We start from the raw sequence: 17,559 nt of genomic DNA, 5'->3' as shown, positions 1-17,559 counted from the left end.
ACCAAGTATACTTAGACTTTTGTGTAACTTGTCAGTATGAGCCAAGCATAGGGGAAAAGTATACTTGGTTTTTATTGACAAGTATACAGAAAAGTCTAAGTATACTTGGCTTTTACTGATAAGTATAACGAAAAGTCTAAGTATACTTGGCTCATACTGACAAGTATACTGACAAGTATACAGAAAAGTCTAAGTATCCTTTGCTGTATACTGACAAGTATACAGAACAGTCTAAGTATACTTGGCTCATACGAATAAGTATACAGAAAAGTCCACGTATACTTGGCTCATACTGACAAGTATACAGAAAAGTCTAAGTATACTTGGGTTACAGGCCTACTTGTACTTAATCTTTTGAATGAGATGTACTTAAGAAAAGTATAATCAAGTATTCTTGCCTTATAGGCCTACAGAAAGGTATACGTGACTTGTAGTTGTGCTTACTTTTTGAAAGAGTAGCCTATTAAAGTGTGTGAATTTGCAAGCATTAACTCTCCGCCAGAAAACAAATAAGTATATTTGAAAATATCAAAACTATTCCTTCTGTACTTTTCCATGTAATGGAGTATTTTTTTACATTATTTGAGTATCTCCACTGCATTTAACATCCTCAGTGTGTCACGAAGCCAAACTGCTACCATAACAAGCAAGCTCGAGTGGGTCAAACCTACACTTGGAAGTAGGTTAGTATGCATAAACGTGATAATTTATTCAGTAATAGAAAAATCAATGTGTCCGATAATGGACGTATGTGCACTTGATGACATCACTGGAGTGACAGAGCAGCCGTGTTGGAGGAGGAGGAGGAGGAGGAGGAGGAGGAGGAGGAGGATCTCTGCCCATAAGTTTACTTTGCCCTTTGCGGGAGATGAGATTCAGCCTCCACAAACCCACCGAGAGCCGACCAGGGACGGGGGAGGAAACTTTTAGTGAGCACGCTGTGAAATGTGCTGGATTTCGGATTACCTGCGGTTCATGGCCGGTTCGGTGTAGTCCGGAGTTTGGTGCGGATTCTCCGGTTGTGCGCCTGCAGCAGAGCGGACCGCGCAGCACCGCGCAGCACCGCGCAGCGCGACTCCAGGCGGCTCTGAAGGAAACCATATCTGGTCAAAGTATTCGTTGCTGTCACCCAGCGGGACCGGCCGGCTATAAATAGCGCTGGAGGAGGTACGGAAATACATGCAAAAATGATACTGCACACTGTGAAACAGTCAAATTAGTGAAGATCACATGGCAAAGTTAGAATAATGTGCAGGGCAACACTTTAATATTCTTGCTGAACATAAGTTTCCATGAGGTCATTGAGAGTAGGCTAAAGGGGGCTTCTCACTGAGGATTTTTTATTATTTCACTGCAAGGGTTTTTCCTTCCTGTTGGAGAATGTCTTATTGGCTGCTTCTCTCTTAAAGTAATGGCACTCTGCATGCCCTAACACCAAAGTCCTGCACAGATGGGCATTTTAATGCAGTCTGTGTCTTATAGCTACCTGCATGGGGGTCCTTGATGCAATATGAAATTTCTATTGTGACTAATTTGATATATGTGACTTAATATGTAATAATTACATGTACTTCATAGGAACCACTTTGTGCAAACTTCAGTTAGATTTAATTAACTATAAAAAACAAATAGAAGGGCTTGAGGTAAGTTAGGGGTCATGATGTAAAGAATGTTCATGATGTGATTAGAAATCAGTATCCATGTTACATTTTAAAAGTGAATTTAAGTAGGAAATGTAAAACTACCTTGCATAATCAGGATTTCAGTCAAACAAGTTGCTGTGAGATGCAACAGTTGCCTGCTGCCATGCTGGTTGTCAGTTCCTCTGTGACCTACTTACATCACTGGAGGATAAATGGAGATGATGGATTTCCTCCTAGTTTTGTTGAGCATAGCCCTTCAGAGTACTCTGTTGTTCACTGTAGCCAACCTGAGGAAGAAACTGCATATCTGGTGACCTCTACTAGGAGCCTTTAGTCACTCTTTGTCATGAACTCTTTGTTTCACCATCTAAAACCAGCCGATTAGACTGTCAGGCTATTAAATAGGTGTTATCAGGTTGTAGATGTGTTGCCTAAACCTAAAGAAGTTGTAGTTTTGTTGTCTGAACCTAAAGAAGTTGTAGTTTTGATGCCTAAACCTAAAGATGTTGTATTTGTATTGCCTAAACCTAAAGAAGTTGTAGTTTTGTTGCCCAAACCTAAAGAAACCTTTTTGCTTCTGATCAAAATTTGACATTTATTTTAGTTTTTCAACATGTTAGAACGTTTAAGTTTCACTTTCACTTTTAAAACGTAGTAGGCGTAGTGGGCCTCTATAATGACCCACATCTATGGTGCTTACAGCGACTGATAACACCTATTTTATGGCCTGATAATAGTCAAATCGGGTGCTAAAACATGCATACACACGTTCATAAGTTTGTTCTTCTTTTGGATTAGTAATGCATCATATCAGCAGCTAGCTTGAATCTACACTCTGACTAGTGAAGTGACCCACATGACTTTTTGACCTCTGCAGAATGCACTAATGGCCAGACCTCAGGTCCAAGACAGCAAGTGAGCTGCTGGGCCCCCTCATTATTCACTTCATGATATACAACTCCGTACCGGTAGTCCCCAAAGTGGAGAGTAACGACACGGCAGCCATCACCCATGGGTTTAGTTTCCTCAGAAACTTTAAGAGTGTCTAAAAATAATGTGAATGGCTTTCACGGTCTCTCTACTGTTATCTGAACGTCACATATAACTATAGAACCAATGGTAACATCATGGAAAAGAAACTTTCTGTAATGTACTGATCTATTTTGGTAAGCATCTATGCATTGTATCAGTGCTCACCACTATGTAAGTGGACACCCTTGTTACTGTCACACACACACACGCACACACACACACACACACACACACACACACTGTCCTGTATCTTATCTCAGCCACATGCAGAGGAAAGCTGACCAGTTGCCTTTCAGCTGTTTTCTACTGGGCCATTTCAGAGACCATTCTGAATGCAATCTTGTAAACTAGTTCAGACAGACGCCGTACAAATGTCACAACAAAGCTTTAATCCACAGAAGATAAATAACATAAAGTATGATGGAGTCTGTAAATACCCGATTTATCCCTAATGGGAATATTGTGGTTATTTTTATTACCAAGTCCACCTTTAAACCTGAGGTTGACCAGATAAGATTAAGATGTTTTGAAGTTAAAGGTGCTATTGATAATATTGATAACATTCAGCAACTAGATGTTGCATTCTCCCTCCTCCGTCCCATTGCATTTACTTCACAACAAGTCGTTGTCAGACACATACCGTCAATCTCTACCATTTATCTGTTTTTTTCCACACTAACTGATGACCAAGAGATACCACGTGATACCAACGTCGTTTTACTATTGGCTCACAAGTCTTGTTAGAAGTGGGAACCAAACATCTGATAACTTCAAAAGAGATAAACAAGCATTCATTTTGGACCCGCCAACATTTTTTAAATGATTAATTCAATCCTAATTTTTTTTTTTTCAGGAAAAGCCATACTTTTATTCTGACCTTTCTAAAAGCTCTTTGGATGTATTATTTAATTTATTAATATTATTTATTGTACATTTTTATCTACATAAAAATGTTGTCAATAATGGTGCCTTCAAACGGGGCCGTGTTTACCGTGTTCACAATTTGAGTCCATATGAACTCCCCCTCTTGTCGTATTCACAACCTCTTAGGTGGAAAGTTTCTGAAAGCTCCAAGTTGACGAGTTGTGACGTGTTTTTTCTGTCGTTGTCAGAAATGGCAGAGGCCAGGGAAGTTAATTTTTCGATGGATAATAAGTTAATATATTAGAATTTTAGTCTGATATTGTTTTTCTTCGTAATTTTGTAATATGTCTGAGGAAAATGTTGATATTCCCAACCGCCTCATCTTTTTCCTCTGTCATTATACCTTTGCATTTCCTGCATCGTGTTACCCACTTGCTAGCTTGCTAAACTGTTAGCCTCTGTGGCTTCTAGACGGCGACAGTAATATTAATATTGCCGTTGCTTAGCAGCGGTGTTCTTCACAACTTAACCACTTGAACGCTGAGCATATTGTGTACACGACTTCCCATGTTGTAAACACGAGCTCACGAGTTTCATTTGAAGGCACCAATCTTCCACAGACCTAAACAAAACATTCAAATGAACCCGCCAAAATTTATAAACATGATTTACTGGGCACCTGGGTTAGCTCAGTTGGTAGAGCGGGCGTCCATGTATTAAGGCTTGGTCCTGACCGCGGCGGCCCGGGTTCGAATCCGACCTGTGGCCCTTTCCGCATCCACTCTCTCTCTCCCCCCTTTCACGACTCTATCCACTGTCCTGTCATAAAAATGGAAAATGCCCCCAAAAAAATAACTTTAAAAAAAAAAAAAAAAAATGATTTACTCACAGTCATATTTTTTTTCAGGAAAAGCCATACTTTTATTCAACACCTTTTCTAAAAGCTTTGTGGATGTATTATTTAAAAAAATATTTGTCTACATAAAAATGTTATCAATAAAACCTTTAAATTGTTAATTGCAAGCTCTTGCTGTTTTTTAAAAACCTAGTAGGATCTGTAATTTGTAGCATTGATTATGTTTTCATTCGTATCTGAATCTATAAAATACTTCCTATGTGTGGAGGATAGTTTCTCCTAGTTCAAGCTCCTTTAACTGTGTTTGACTTTAGTTTAGAGAGATGACAGCAATATATCCTGAACTTCCCAAACTAAAGAAATTTTAAGCGAAATATTCTCATGCCACTGTACATGTGATTTTTTTTTTTTTTTTTTTGTCATGACAGTGTAAGCTTTGTGACGACATTAAGCAGGAAGTCGTCCGCTGCTGTGCTCTCAGCTGTGTTTTATGTGCTGATTTATTGGCTGTAAGAGTTTTTGGCCTCTCTGAGAGCATGTGTGAGTTTTACAGAGATTTATGTGAATTTCACAGCTGAAAAACTTGGAGCAGGGTTTATGTTTAAAATCAAACTTAGAGATTTACAAAGAAATGGCGGGTTAACGCAGGACATCAGTGCACTTTGCGACAGGAGTAGCTTAATTGTGTAAATTTGACTTGATTTATGATCCTGTATCAGTGCTGCTATTCTTAGAGGCTTGAGGACTGGACAGGCCTTGTTTAGAGGTCAAGGGTCAAGTCTGGTGTTTATGACTTTACAGGGTACATTCTGGCTCTGGTCAGCTTTAATAGTCTTTCGTCTCTGCCCAGTGAATGTCCTCCCATGAAGCAGCAGCTTGTAGAAACGTTATAAATACAGGAACGGGTCTGTTTGATATCATCAGAGCAGGTCGGCCTCTTCCAGCAGCGTTATTTGGAGTTCAGCCCAGTTCTTCATCTTTGGATTTGGAAACATGTCTTGTTGTGGAGCGTAGAGAAAGCAGAACAAAAAAAAAAAACAGTACACTTGACTCCACCTGTTAGGAGGTCAGCCAAAACACACCTGTGCTGACATACTGAAGATCATAAAGAAATGTTTGCACTCCTTGAATGCGACATTTTCTGCACTTTTGTTGGGTTTTTAAGCTGCATCTCGACCCTCTCTGCCTAATTTGAGACCATTCTGGTCCTTTGATGCAGGCTCAGTGAAGTTATTATTAGTGTTGTCATGTGGACATCTATCAGCTCACAAACCCCGACCCACAGTTTTAAGGAACCGGGGGCTTAGAGGCAGCACGCAAGCCGAGCGTGTGGTGCTGTGACCCACAAATGTTCCGCTGCAGCTCATCCATCATCACTCATCTGGTCGCACAGCCAAGACTGAGATGTAGAGAGAGTGAGAGAGAGGAAGACAGATCTGTCCGCACCGTCAGTGGAGCGGGAAAGCACGAGAAAAACACTTTTCCAGACAAGATATTTGGTTTATCCGGGGTTGACTTTTCCATTTTTCTGCAGAGTGCTTTGAGAAAAAGCAGCACTGGTGGCAGTGATTCATGGCAGAGGGGTCGGCAACAGGATGTAATTCTGGGAGGAAATAGAGCATCAGTTTACACCGTCAGAATCACAAGTGAACCGGTGAAAACCTGCAGTGCTGGCTGAAGCATTGTCTGCTGTTAGAATCACATAAAAGGGACTTGTTCATATACTTTAGTTGCTGCAGTATGTCACACTTTAGCAGCCTGTAGTCGAATTATGTTGAATTCATGTTTTTCTTCTTCTGTGTCATCTATCCAGCTGATTTGTTTAACATTGACAGGGTATCTTAGGTTGCTACCTTCAGTAACGTCAGATGATTTAACACTATTTTTCTTGTCAAACACATTTTCATGACAAGTTTGACATCAGCCAGCAGACTCCTGACCAATCACACAGTCAAGGTCTAGGCATCCCACTGTCTCTATCCTGGTATCCCTTTTCAAAATGAGTCAGAGAAACAACTTAACTCTTATCTATATCTCTAATATCTATATACTTTTTCTTAATTTATGAATCCTGTTTTCCATAAATAAATGGCCTAAACTCAGTTTCAGTTTCATAAACTACACCATGTAGTAATTCATGGATCAATCCCAAAATGTTAGGCTACATCTCCAACAAGGAATTATAGCTGGACTTATTGAAAATACGGTCATTGAAGTTAAACCTGCAGTAGGCAGTATATTTTTGGCATCATTGGGCAAAAAATCCATAAAAACTTTTCAGCATATTGTAATTCAAGTGTTCTGAGAGAAAACTAGACTTCTGCACCTCCTCATGGCTCTGTTTTCAGGCTTTAATAAATCTAGCCCGTGACGGGAGACTTTGACCAATCACAGGTCATTTCAGAGAGAGAGAGAGCGTTTCTATTGGCTGTGCTCCAGCTGGTGGGCGGTGCTTGGTATTTCCTCAACTTGATCTCAACATGGCTTCTGGGTCACAAACTTTCTCATTTTACAGCTAAACCGTTCACTACAAGATGTTTCTGAAAACATTTGAGGAGAGAAATAGGCATTACAGTAACAGAATATTGATTCATATTTGATCAGCGCTGCCTAGTTTGACCGATTTATCAGAGTTTGTGAGTGATTGACAGCTGCTCAGAGACGGCAGGCTCCAGCTCGGCTCTGATTGGTTGTTTCCTCCAGTCTGTGAAATCCTGCAGATGCCGATAGGAGCATCAGAGGACATAGAGGCACATTTTTTTTTTTTCAGATTACCTGTCTCATGCACTACTGTCAGGATATAGTGACCGTGTTATAAAAATAACTTTTTTTAATTATATTTGCTCCATTTTTCTACCCACTGCAGCTTTAAGCTGTCGTATCTCTACGTTAAATATGAAGCTACAACTAACAGCCAGTTAGCTTAGCTTAGCACAAAGACTGGGACCTGCTGGAAACTGTTAGCCTGACTCTCTCCAAAGGTAACAACATCCAGCACCTCTAAAGCGTACTCCTTATTAATATGTTTTATCATATTGTGTAAAATTGTGTAGAAATAAAAACTGGCTGTTCCTTTCCAGGAAGTTGCTGCTTTCAGACAAGAAACAGTCCGGCACATAACCGTGGTAGGTGGACTCCAGCTAATAAATCCGTTGAGGTTAAAATGACACAAGTTTCCTTATCAGGGAAACTTGGAACTTGAAATGAATCATCTGCTAGCTGAAGCCAAACATGCGATTTGAATAGAAGAGGAATGTGAAATGAAATAAAAAATGAATCTCAGCATCTGAAGGTTACGTTCTTACACAAGTATTTCAGACACGATAGTTCAACGAGGAGCTACTAAAAACAACAAAACAGATTTTACGACACGGCATAAAAAATGAAAAACATCCCGGCCTTCTGTAGCCACCCTGTCAGTAACTTTAGGAAGGAATGAAAAAGGAAAGCAGGCAGTGGAATATGATGCTGAGTATCTTTCTCCATAGATGACCTAGTGTATCTATTGCTTTCTAATTTTGAGAGCTATTAATCTCTCTTCGCTCTGTGCTCCTGCCTCATCCAGGTCTCTCTCTTTCCCAGGAGCGCTACGGCCACTTGGCTGCCTTTGCTGTTATTTTACCCCTGAGCTGGGGGGTCATTGAGGTGAGTCCAGTCGGCAAACATCAAGTGACACTCATCAAAGCATGTGATTTTTTTATTTTTTTTATTTTGGCAACTGACCATCACAGTCTCCTTCAAACACGATGACGTTATTTCACCATTAATGTTATCAGTGCTTTCTCTTCTGTTTCTATCCACAGATATAGATTTTCTTTCTTCAAACTCCCAGGGTCTTGCAGGCTCCTGATCTCCTTCATTTGGTCTTTCTCGTTTGGAGGGGTGATTGAGGTGAGGGAACCATTTGAGTACCTCCCAGATACGTTCGTGTATTTGTGCAGTATAAGCTGTATTTACCCTGGCCGCACTGAGTCTCAAATCTCAGACACATCTCAGAAATCTAAACCTTGCAAAGAGAATACAAGATGAAGGGTGACGATGATTGAAGTAAAAGTTTGTTTTTTATTGCTAATTGTATCACCTCAAGCAATTTATCGATGTTGTCAGAAGAAAATGGGCCTAACTATATATAGTTTCTATCCAAATGTTTATTTTATGGGATAAAATCATTCCATTCAGGTCAATATCGTGGATATTTAACCCCCTGAGACCCACATCAGGGGGTCTTTAGGGGGAGATAACAGGTCAACAGTAGATGTCACATATAAGTGGTGTACATCATCTGAAAGCTGGAAACCTGAAGTTTAATTTGAGATGCAGCTCAGCACTGTGTGTCAAGTTCTTCTAGTCATAAATCAGAAATAAACATTAATATAAATTGTAAAAGTGTATAAAGGCATATAACATTATGATAGAAGTATATGATGGCCTTTCTCGTGCTCTATTATGTCTCATAAGTTGTTGCAGCAGTTTTTGGGTTGATACCATTTGTTACACAGATTTGCTGTTAAATTTTACCGTTTCTTACCAATCGAGAATTGATCAAAAAACAATCAATATTCCCTTCAAAATACCTCAATAAGACACCAAGACCTTGAGGAACACCAAATAAAAAGCCATGCTGTCATTTGGTATCAAATTGACTTTTGGACATTTCTGCAAGAATTGAATTTTTCGGCGATTGGATGGTGAATACAGTGAGGTCAAGTTTAAAAAGTGGTCTTGCTACTATGGGGACTAACATCATCACACATGAATACAGCTGGGCTCATAAGATCCACAAGAGTCTCAGCTTTACAGTGATACCCAATTTATGTGATTCCAAGACTGTTTAGGAACCCCAGTATGCAGAAATATTCAAACACACCATTTTAGAATAGGCGAAAATAACACATTTATACTGCATGAAAAAACCTGCACGTTTTTAGCCCCAAACTGCATGTGATGATCATAAAATGGGCATGTCTGTAAAGGGGAGACTCGTGGGTACCCATAGGGTTAATGTCGTGCAAACCTCTTAAACAGAAAATCCAACCAACGTTTAATGTTTTAATTTTGTGCATCAGCTTACAGTTCGTATGCTCGTCATGTTGAAGCGACGGTATCCGTGTTTGCAGGTGTGCTGTCCATCATGTCGGTGTTGAAGGAGATGGAGAAGTACAGAGACATAGACGAGGACGAGCTGCTGAAGAAACTCTCCGAGGAAGAGCTGCAGCGGTTAGAGGATGAATTAGAGGAGCTGGATCCTGACGTAAGTTTATAATATAAGGTCCATAAGGAGCCGTTTCTGTCGCTGTGTTGGTGTCAGTGGAGAGTTATGGGGGTCACACTGGCTTAATAGAGGCCCCTGGTGTGATATACTGCAGTGGGCTGTATGGTGCTATGACGTCCTTGTGTTTTGAATTGCTGTTTCAGTTTTTTAGCCAGTCAAACTGTGGTGAGTGCAAAACATTTTAATTCCATTGATTGGCTGTAATGTAAATTATGGTGTCCACAGTATCAGTATAGTGACAGCTGATGGAACAGAATGTAGTTGTATGTTCAATGTAATTGAATATAGTGGAGACAAAACCAGCCGATCCAAAGTCTACTAACAGGCAGACCATATTGTTTATATTCTCTGATTGACTGTAATCAAACTAAAGGGGATGTGAGAAATGTATATGATAATCCACAGTTTTTGGTTTATACAATATAGTTAAATAATCTATGATCAAAAAGACAATGGAAGAAATCAAGACATCCAAATAACTGGATCAATGGGTCCGTTTTAACCACTTTTTAAACATTTCTCACGTCCTCTTTAGTTTGATTTCAGTCAGATTACATCAGAGAATATAAACTCTATTCTGTGTAATTTATCACTGTTATGGCTTCCTTCTTTTATTCCTTTAAGCCATGTTTCCATCACCAAGAAACATAAACAACAAGGCTTGTACTGTAGTTAAATGAAGTTACGCTCATTCAGCAGGTTACTCACGGTTAGATGTCGAGCAGTGGCTCTGTCGATGAGTGCACAGATGGTAACGTGCAGCCGATGTGTGTGCGTGCATGTGATTAACTAAGCTGAAACAACCAAAATAGGATATCCCAAAGTAAAGAAAAATATAAACTTGAACTTTGTCTTTGTGAAATGAGCAAGTAACCTAATTAAAACCTGTGGAAAAATTATTTTGGCTCTTGACGTCCTGAAGCTGCCTGAGCTGTGAACAGCCGGTACTAATTACTATGACGCCATCAACTGGTGCCAATTTATTAACAATTTAGTGACATGGTTGGCCACATGGGGCACCAACCACAGTCTAACAACATACATCTTATATTGAGGAATTTAACTTATCCTTTTTAATATTTGGCTTTGTAAATATACTTTGGATTGGCTGTTTTTGTCTACACTACATTCAAGCAAAGAAAAAGCCAAACATTGGTGATTCCAGCTTTTCTCTGTTTTACACATGGATGTATAAAGAGAACTGGATACGGCGTTGGAGGCGGGGCCCCGTTCACTCCTATGAAAGTTGCTCAGTGGCGCGTGAAGCCAAAATGGCTCGACTGTCAAGTGGAAAAGTACCCGGATCTTTCAGCAATCTTCCACATCCATTAGGCCCATGGAGCAGGCGCAGTAGCGTCCGCGCGGTCACATGGCTCGGTCATGGGGTCGTCGCGGCTTGCTAACTCCGCCTCCCAGCTCTCGCTCCAGCCTCGGTCTGGGTCTCATTCACATGAACGGAGGAAGGGAAATAACTCTGGATTCAACTTTTAGAACCAAATGATTTAAATAAGGGCTATTACAGTGTTCATACTGAGAAGTTGATTCACCTCAAAAATAAATTATCCGCTGAGTTACAGACGTCTCTTTCCCAAAGTAAATCTATGGGAAAAAGTAATTTTGGGCCCAATGGCATCCATGACGGACACGGACATTGTAGTACCATCGTTTGGCCACTACAAAAATTGGCATCAACGCCCGGCGCTCTTCCTGGTTTTTCATGATTAATTGAATACATTTAGTTTTGGACTGTTGGTCAGACAAAACAAACAGTTTGAACATGTCATCCTTTAGATCTGTGGAATGGTGATCAGAATTTTCTTTTGCTATTTTCTGACATTTTCTAGACGATTTATTGAAAAAGATAATCAATTAATCCATAATGAAATTTGTCAAATACATGAGTGAGGGAGGATAGGAAACAGGGTTGTTTATTATAGCTGAAGTGAAACAGTAGAAACTACTCTACCTTTTATGAGACTTATTTTTCAATGATGCTTATTTTTTTTGCTACTGCTTAGTGGCCTTCTTCCCTATATCATTCACAGTATTTCTCTATTAGCATTAAGTGCAGTCTGTGGGAGGAAGGGTGGCGTATTAGTCATCATGCTACAGTAGGTACATCAGTTATATGTGTGTGTGTGTGTGTGTGTAGTTTTCGGAGCTGTATTATGACGTGTTTACCTCTGCATTTGATGCATCCACCGCCAGCTTCGTACCCTCAGTGATGCATCATGGGCTGAGATTGTGACAGCAGCTGTAATAGCTTTCTGATGAATGCCTAACTGCTCATAAAGAGGCTGGATTCCCCCGCAATGCCAAGGGGATGACTGGAAGGGTATAATGTGCAGGACTCAGTGTGTGTTTTGGAGAGACTGATGCCAGTGACCGGAGAGACTCCATGACGTAAACAGAGGAAGCAGTGCGTGCTTGCTCACCTTGTTTGTCCCTCTTTATGAGGAGAACCCGTTCCACTACACTAAAGTGCCCATTTGCTTTGAAACCCACTGTAATGTTCCTAGCAAGGCTTCCCACATCACTTCCAGTAAGGAATTGAAAAAAGAAAAAACCTCATCATGTTGGACAAAAAAACAACATGTCTGCCAACGGTACTGTTATTGTAGAAAGATGAATGTGTTGCCACTCATCTGGAGAACAGTACTGCCTCACCGTCATACCGTGACACACTACAACTTGGACTCGTTTACTTCTTACTGTTTACTTTTTCTAAGACTTCACTTCCTTGTGGCTGTAACTTGAACTCTGAGATTTGAGATTCAATTTTGGATGAAAGCTCTAATATGCTTTTTAAATCTGGAATAGGTTAATATAAATGTCAGATTAACATTTCTCAAATCATGGAAAGTTCAACCTAAAGTGAAACTGTATATGTAAATACCGGTATGTATTCTTTCACTCATCTACATAACTTAAAGCTGCACTAATTCATATTTTTACTATCAATCGATTAAAATATTTAATCGCGATTAATCGCATGATTGTCCACAGTTAGTCGTGATTAATCGCACTTTTTTATCTGTTCAAAATGTACCTTAAAGGGAGATTTGTCAAGTATTGAATACTCTTATCAACATGGGAGTGGGCAAATATGCTGCTTCATGCAAATGTATGTATATATTTATTATTGGAAATCAATTAAAGGGACTGTGTGTACGTTTTTACACGTATAATTGTTTTTTAATCGTTTGTTATTGCCAATGTGTGAACAGGTTATAACCTAACCTAAAAATTGAGAACATCCGCGAATTTCTAAGATTCCTACATCAGCATGTAGACTGCTTTTAATGTGAGGAATGCGGGCCGTTTTTTTCCGGGAAATTTACGACGGATCTGACGTCAGGTGCACTCGAGAGTGCCTTTACTCTCTACAGGGCTAACAGTGTGCAACGATAGCTAACGTTTGGTTAAAAAAAGGAGTCCGCTAACGCCAATAAACGACCAGCCCCCATCACAACTCAGACTCCGACACAAACTCCACGGAAGCACATAAAAAAAAAGAAGTCATATCTGGTGGAGCCCGTCTTGCAAAACAGGAATGAGACTGACGTCATGGGGGAACTAGGATCAACATCAGCCGGGTCTTTGATTCATAGAGGGACATTTGTTTGGTTTTGGGTATCAAAACGGACCCCGAGCTGGCAAAATTCCTACTGTAAGCTCACATTACTGCCCAAGCATGTGAAATATATGGTGATATTGTGGTTTTAGCTGTCAATCATGTTCAGTCTTGTGTGTCGCCTCACTGTTTTGAACCGATGCCCGCTTCTGATTCTTACATAGAGCCCCTTTAATAACACAAAACAATGACAAATATTGTCCAGAAACCCTCACAGGTACTGCATTTAACATAAAAAAATATGCTCAAATCATAACATGGCAAACTGCAGCCCAACAGGCAACAACAGCTGTCAGTGTGTCAGTGTGCTGACTTGACTATGACTTTCCCCCAAACTGCATGTGATTATCATAAAGTGGGCATGTCTGTAAAGGGGAGACTCGTGGGGGAGGGTTGGCAAGTATGGTGGCTACTGAGAGGAGGAGAGAGAGAGAGATAGACAGACCAAATGAGGCCAGGGGTGGGATGACAGAGGAAAGTCCAGTTAGAGAAAGACAGAGTATCATGCTGGTAAAAATAACACACTGGGACTGGAAGTGTGCCTGTTATCTACAGCTGATATAACGTGTGACATTAAAAGCTTGGCAGTGACGGTGTGATAGACTCCCGGCTTTACTATAAATACTACTGTAAATCACGTGAACATTTATGGACGACTACTGGATAGACTGAATGAGAGAAAAACTGAGCAGAAGAGAGATCGTTCTTTTATTTCAAAAGAGTAGATTTCAAATAATCATGCAACTGAGTGTAAATTGTTTAGTACGTTTTTGTTTGAAAATTGTTTGCTGACAGATATACAGTATAAGGCAGAGAGGATGAGAGTCATGAGGAGAGAGAAGCCTGTGATTGCTGAGAGGACAGATAAGATATGAAGCTATAAGTAGCACTTGTAAGAGCTCGGTTTTGAATGTTGCTTCAGGTTGAAAGTAACGTGGTGAGCAGCAAAGCTCTGGGAAATGTCTTGGTCGAGTGTTGGGCAGGAGTAGAGAGTTACATTAACCAGAGCAAAGATACTGTACCAGCATCTCTACATCTGTCTCTCTTTGCTTTAATACTGTATTCTTTGTTGTCTCCCTCCTAAAACGTCCTCAGAATTGTTAAAAAAAATGTAATGCAAATATTACTTATCAGTGTTGGGCACAATTTGGAAAAGAAAACTGTTGTTACCCATTACCAGTCCTTTATATGATGTAAATTCTCATCCTTGTCCAGAATGCATTGTTGCCAGCTGGGATGCGGCAGAAGGACCAGACCAAGAAAGCTCCGACGGGATCGTTTCAGAGGGACAACCTGCTGGCCCATCTGGAGAAACAGGCCAAAGAGCATCCTGACAAAGAAGACCTGGTGCCCTTTACAGGGGAGAAGAGAGGTACCAACTGGTTTTCTCAGAGTAAACCTCACCTACCCAGATGAAAAGTTGGATCTCAACACTGTTTGGTTTCCATAAATATTAGAGACAACGGAGTTATCCAAATATGTGATCTGAGGGGAGGGGGGATATTATGCTCAACGTTGGAGAAGATTCTAATTAACTCTCAAATTAATCAGGACCTATGCTAAGCCCCAAACCAGGGTCTGAAATTAGCACCCGCCAAATGCGGATAAAATCGTCAGGACATCCGCCACTTTGGCAGGCAGGGAAAATGCTGGGGACGGGAATAGAGAACCGTAGTTGTCCAATTCCTTGGCATGTCATGCCTCTGTGTCTATCGATTCCTCTTATTGATGCTTTCCCATAGTTCCGCATGCACAATGACGCATACGCACGCTGTATCATGTTTCAGTTTGTTTGGGACCGGAGCCACGGCAGAGAGAAAAAAAAAACGCTCAAAAGCGTGGCGCTATAAACCTGAGAGGACGCACCATTTCTCTGATAATGCTGCACATGTTGAAATCGTCAGGAGGATTGTTAGTAACGTTAGCGGTTAGCAGCCAGTAGGCAGCACAGTCCTGCTTGGCTAAATAACGGAGCTACTAACGTTAACGGAGGTGCCATGACATTACATTATGAGGCGTTCAAGCTCTGCTAAGTAAAATTACTATTGGGGGAAGATAAATAACAACGTTATCATGATGTGTTCAAATGTAATTTCGTAAAATTAAGCTTTTGGCGAGAAACTTGAATAAATCAAATTTTTTTAAGGAGATGTTTTCACATCAATATAAAATAGATATTAGAGAGAGAATTATGACCTGATTAACTTCCTAACACGAGCTCTAAGCAGCTTGCCAAGATTTGTTTTAATCAAAGCAAATATTTAAATAATCATAATCTTTTGAATTGTGTGTTTTTATGCAAATAACCACGATAGATGACAATAACAAAGTACAGTACTGTGTACAGTTCCCTCCCACCCCCCAAAAATAGGGCTAATTTACCATGTATGTTATGTTTTTTTATGTAAAATATATCAAACATTGAATGACATCAGATCTAAAATGTTATTCCCTCATTTAGCGCAGAGATTTCAAAAGTGGCAGATAAAAAAAATATATATTTACCTGCCACAGTGGTCGGAAGTTAAAAAAAAGTGAATTTCAGACCCTTCCCCAAACCTTCCTGAAGGTGTCTCACAAAACCCTAAATTCAGAAGTCTGGCATGGACATCTCAGGTATCCATGAGTAGGAGGATTTTTTTTGAGTCCCTAAAGGGTGATTGGTTCCACCAGACTACCCCGGGCCCTCACCAGGCCTTGTGAGTCCTGTCAGCACGGCAGCACCGGTCTAGTGTGGACACAGAGGTGTGTGATGGATGGTGAGAGATACCAAACATCTCTATGTGAAACTCTAGAAGGTCTCTGTGCTGTCACTGTCGTCATATTCTACTTTGCTGGTGCTGCTGGTTCTGTTGCTTTAGTGCACTTGTGTATACTTAAAAGACACAAAGGCATTTCAATTTAATTTCACGGACCAGCAGTAAAACTGCAGGTGGGGAAAGTGAATGTGTAACAATCTTCCCTTCCTCTATAACTACCAATAACCCTCTGAGACCGCGATCCCGACTGACTTTACTGTCTTTCAGAGGCTCTAGTAGGTTCAGTCTTTAGGGCTGGAGTAAAGCTACAGATATCATATGAAACTAGGAAACCTAAGGAGTCTCCCCTTCACAGACATGCCCACTTTCTGATAATCACATGCAGTTTGGGGCAGTTTTTTTTGCAGTATAAATGTGTTATTTCCAACTATTCTAAAATGGTGTATTTGGATATTTCTGCATACTGGGGTCCCTAAACAGTCTTGAATTACATACATTGGGTATCACTGTAAAGCTGAGACTCTTGTGGATCCAATGAGCCCAACTGTATTCATGTGTGATGATGTTATCCTCCATAGTAGCCATTTCATTGTATTGAGACCATTTTTTTTAAACTTGACCTCACTGTATAAAATTTTCCTGTGGTGACCTCTAGGATAATCACAGCCTCATGAAACTTTACAGCCACAAACTAGAGACCTAGAACATTCAGAGGATGGATGGCTTTCCTAGCTAGATTGACAATAAGGGGGTTTCTGAGCAGTTTCCAGAACAGAAGTGCTCGCCATCCAATCTCTGAAAAATGCAATTCTTGCAGAAATCTCCAAATGTCAAAAGTTTTGATACCAAATCACAGCATGACTTTTTCTACGGTGTTCCTCAAGGTCTTGGTGTCTTAATGTGTATTTAGGAGGGATTGTTGAGCATTTTTATCTATGCTTAGCACCAAAGGTACCATAAAGTAAGGCTCTTAACTTCTAGTTCTTCTTGTCCCAGTCAGCTGTGAAACCGAGCATGTGAGCGGAGCGGAGCGACAGCAGTTTCTGCACCCTGTTCGAAGCTGTCTGTCATCACCTCCACTTCATGTTATCCTTTTACCACTCCCCTTCAACTCCCCCCTTCACTCACACTGAGACGAAGCCCCCTAAAGGCTGCTCCATAGCTAGGGGGGCTTGAAACAGGTTGATATTTGCTTGTCACAACCATTAACTAGTGCGCTAAACAACAACGGAAGGGTGCAGCAGTACGATCGGGACAGAGAGGGGTGTTTTGAGGTGACATTCAAAACGCTACTGCTAAGCACTCTGGGTAACATCTCTGTTTATGTGAGGGTCAAAAAATGTCTGGCTGAAACTGGAGGAGCTGACCACACAGAGCTGTCAGGGAGCTGTCAGACACAAATCTCCAGGTCTTTACAGTCAGTCGGACGCGGTGACGACGGCCTGTGGTCAGCTGTGACGTGATGAAGGGACGCTCACTGCTGTTATGTGAGAGAGCTG

General features: G+C 40.6%; 1 protein-coding gene across 6 annotated transcripts in view; it reads left to right on the top strand.

Moving 5' to 3' along the window:
- The first annotated feature begins 851 nt into the window (after positions 1–851).
- tmod1 (tropomodulin 1) overlaps positions 852–17,559 on the top strand; it is a 31,629-nt gene continuing 14,921 nt past the window's right edge. For 2 of the 6 annotated variants that reach the window (XM_037763590.1, XM_037763584.1), the window contains exons 1-6: positions 852–1,167; positions 7,961–8,040; positions 8,199–8,286; positions 9,513–9,646; positions 11,713–11,778; positions 14,517–14,673. In XM_037763590.1, coding sequence (XP_037619518.1) covers positions 9,527–9,646; positions 11,713–11,778; positions 14,517–14,673 — 343 coding nt within the window. In that variant the 5' untranslated portion in view covers positions 852–1,167; positions 7,961–8,040; positions 8,199–8,286; positions 9,513–9,526. Of the gene's footprint in view, positions 1,168–7,475; positions 7,521–7,960; positions 8,041–8,198; positions 8,287–9,512; positions 9,647–11,712; positions 11,779–14,516; positions 14,674–17,559 lie in introns of all 6 variants that reach the window. The other 4 variants (XM_037763585.1, XM_037763587.1, XM_037763588.1 and 1 more) reach the window with 4 other exon arrangements.

Source organism: Sebastes umbrosus, chromosome 3 (genome assembly GCF_015220745.1).
Source record: "Sebastes umbrosus isolate fSebUmb1 chromosome 3, fSebUmb1.pri, whole genome shotgun sequence".
NCBI lineage: Eukaryota > Metazoa > Chordata > Actinopteri > Perciformes > Sebastidae > Sebastes > Sebastes umbrosus.
The sequence above is the reverse complement of the archived record's forward strand: the minus strand, read 5'-3'. Positions and strand labels throughout refer to the sequence as shown.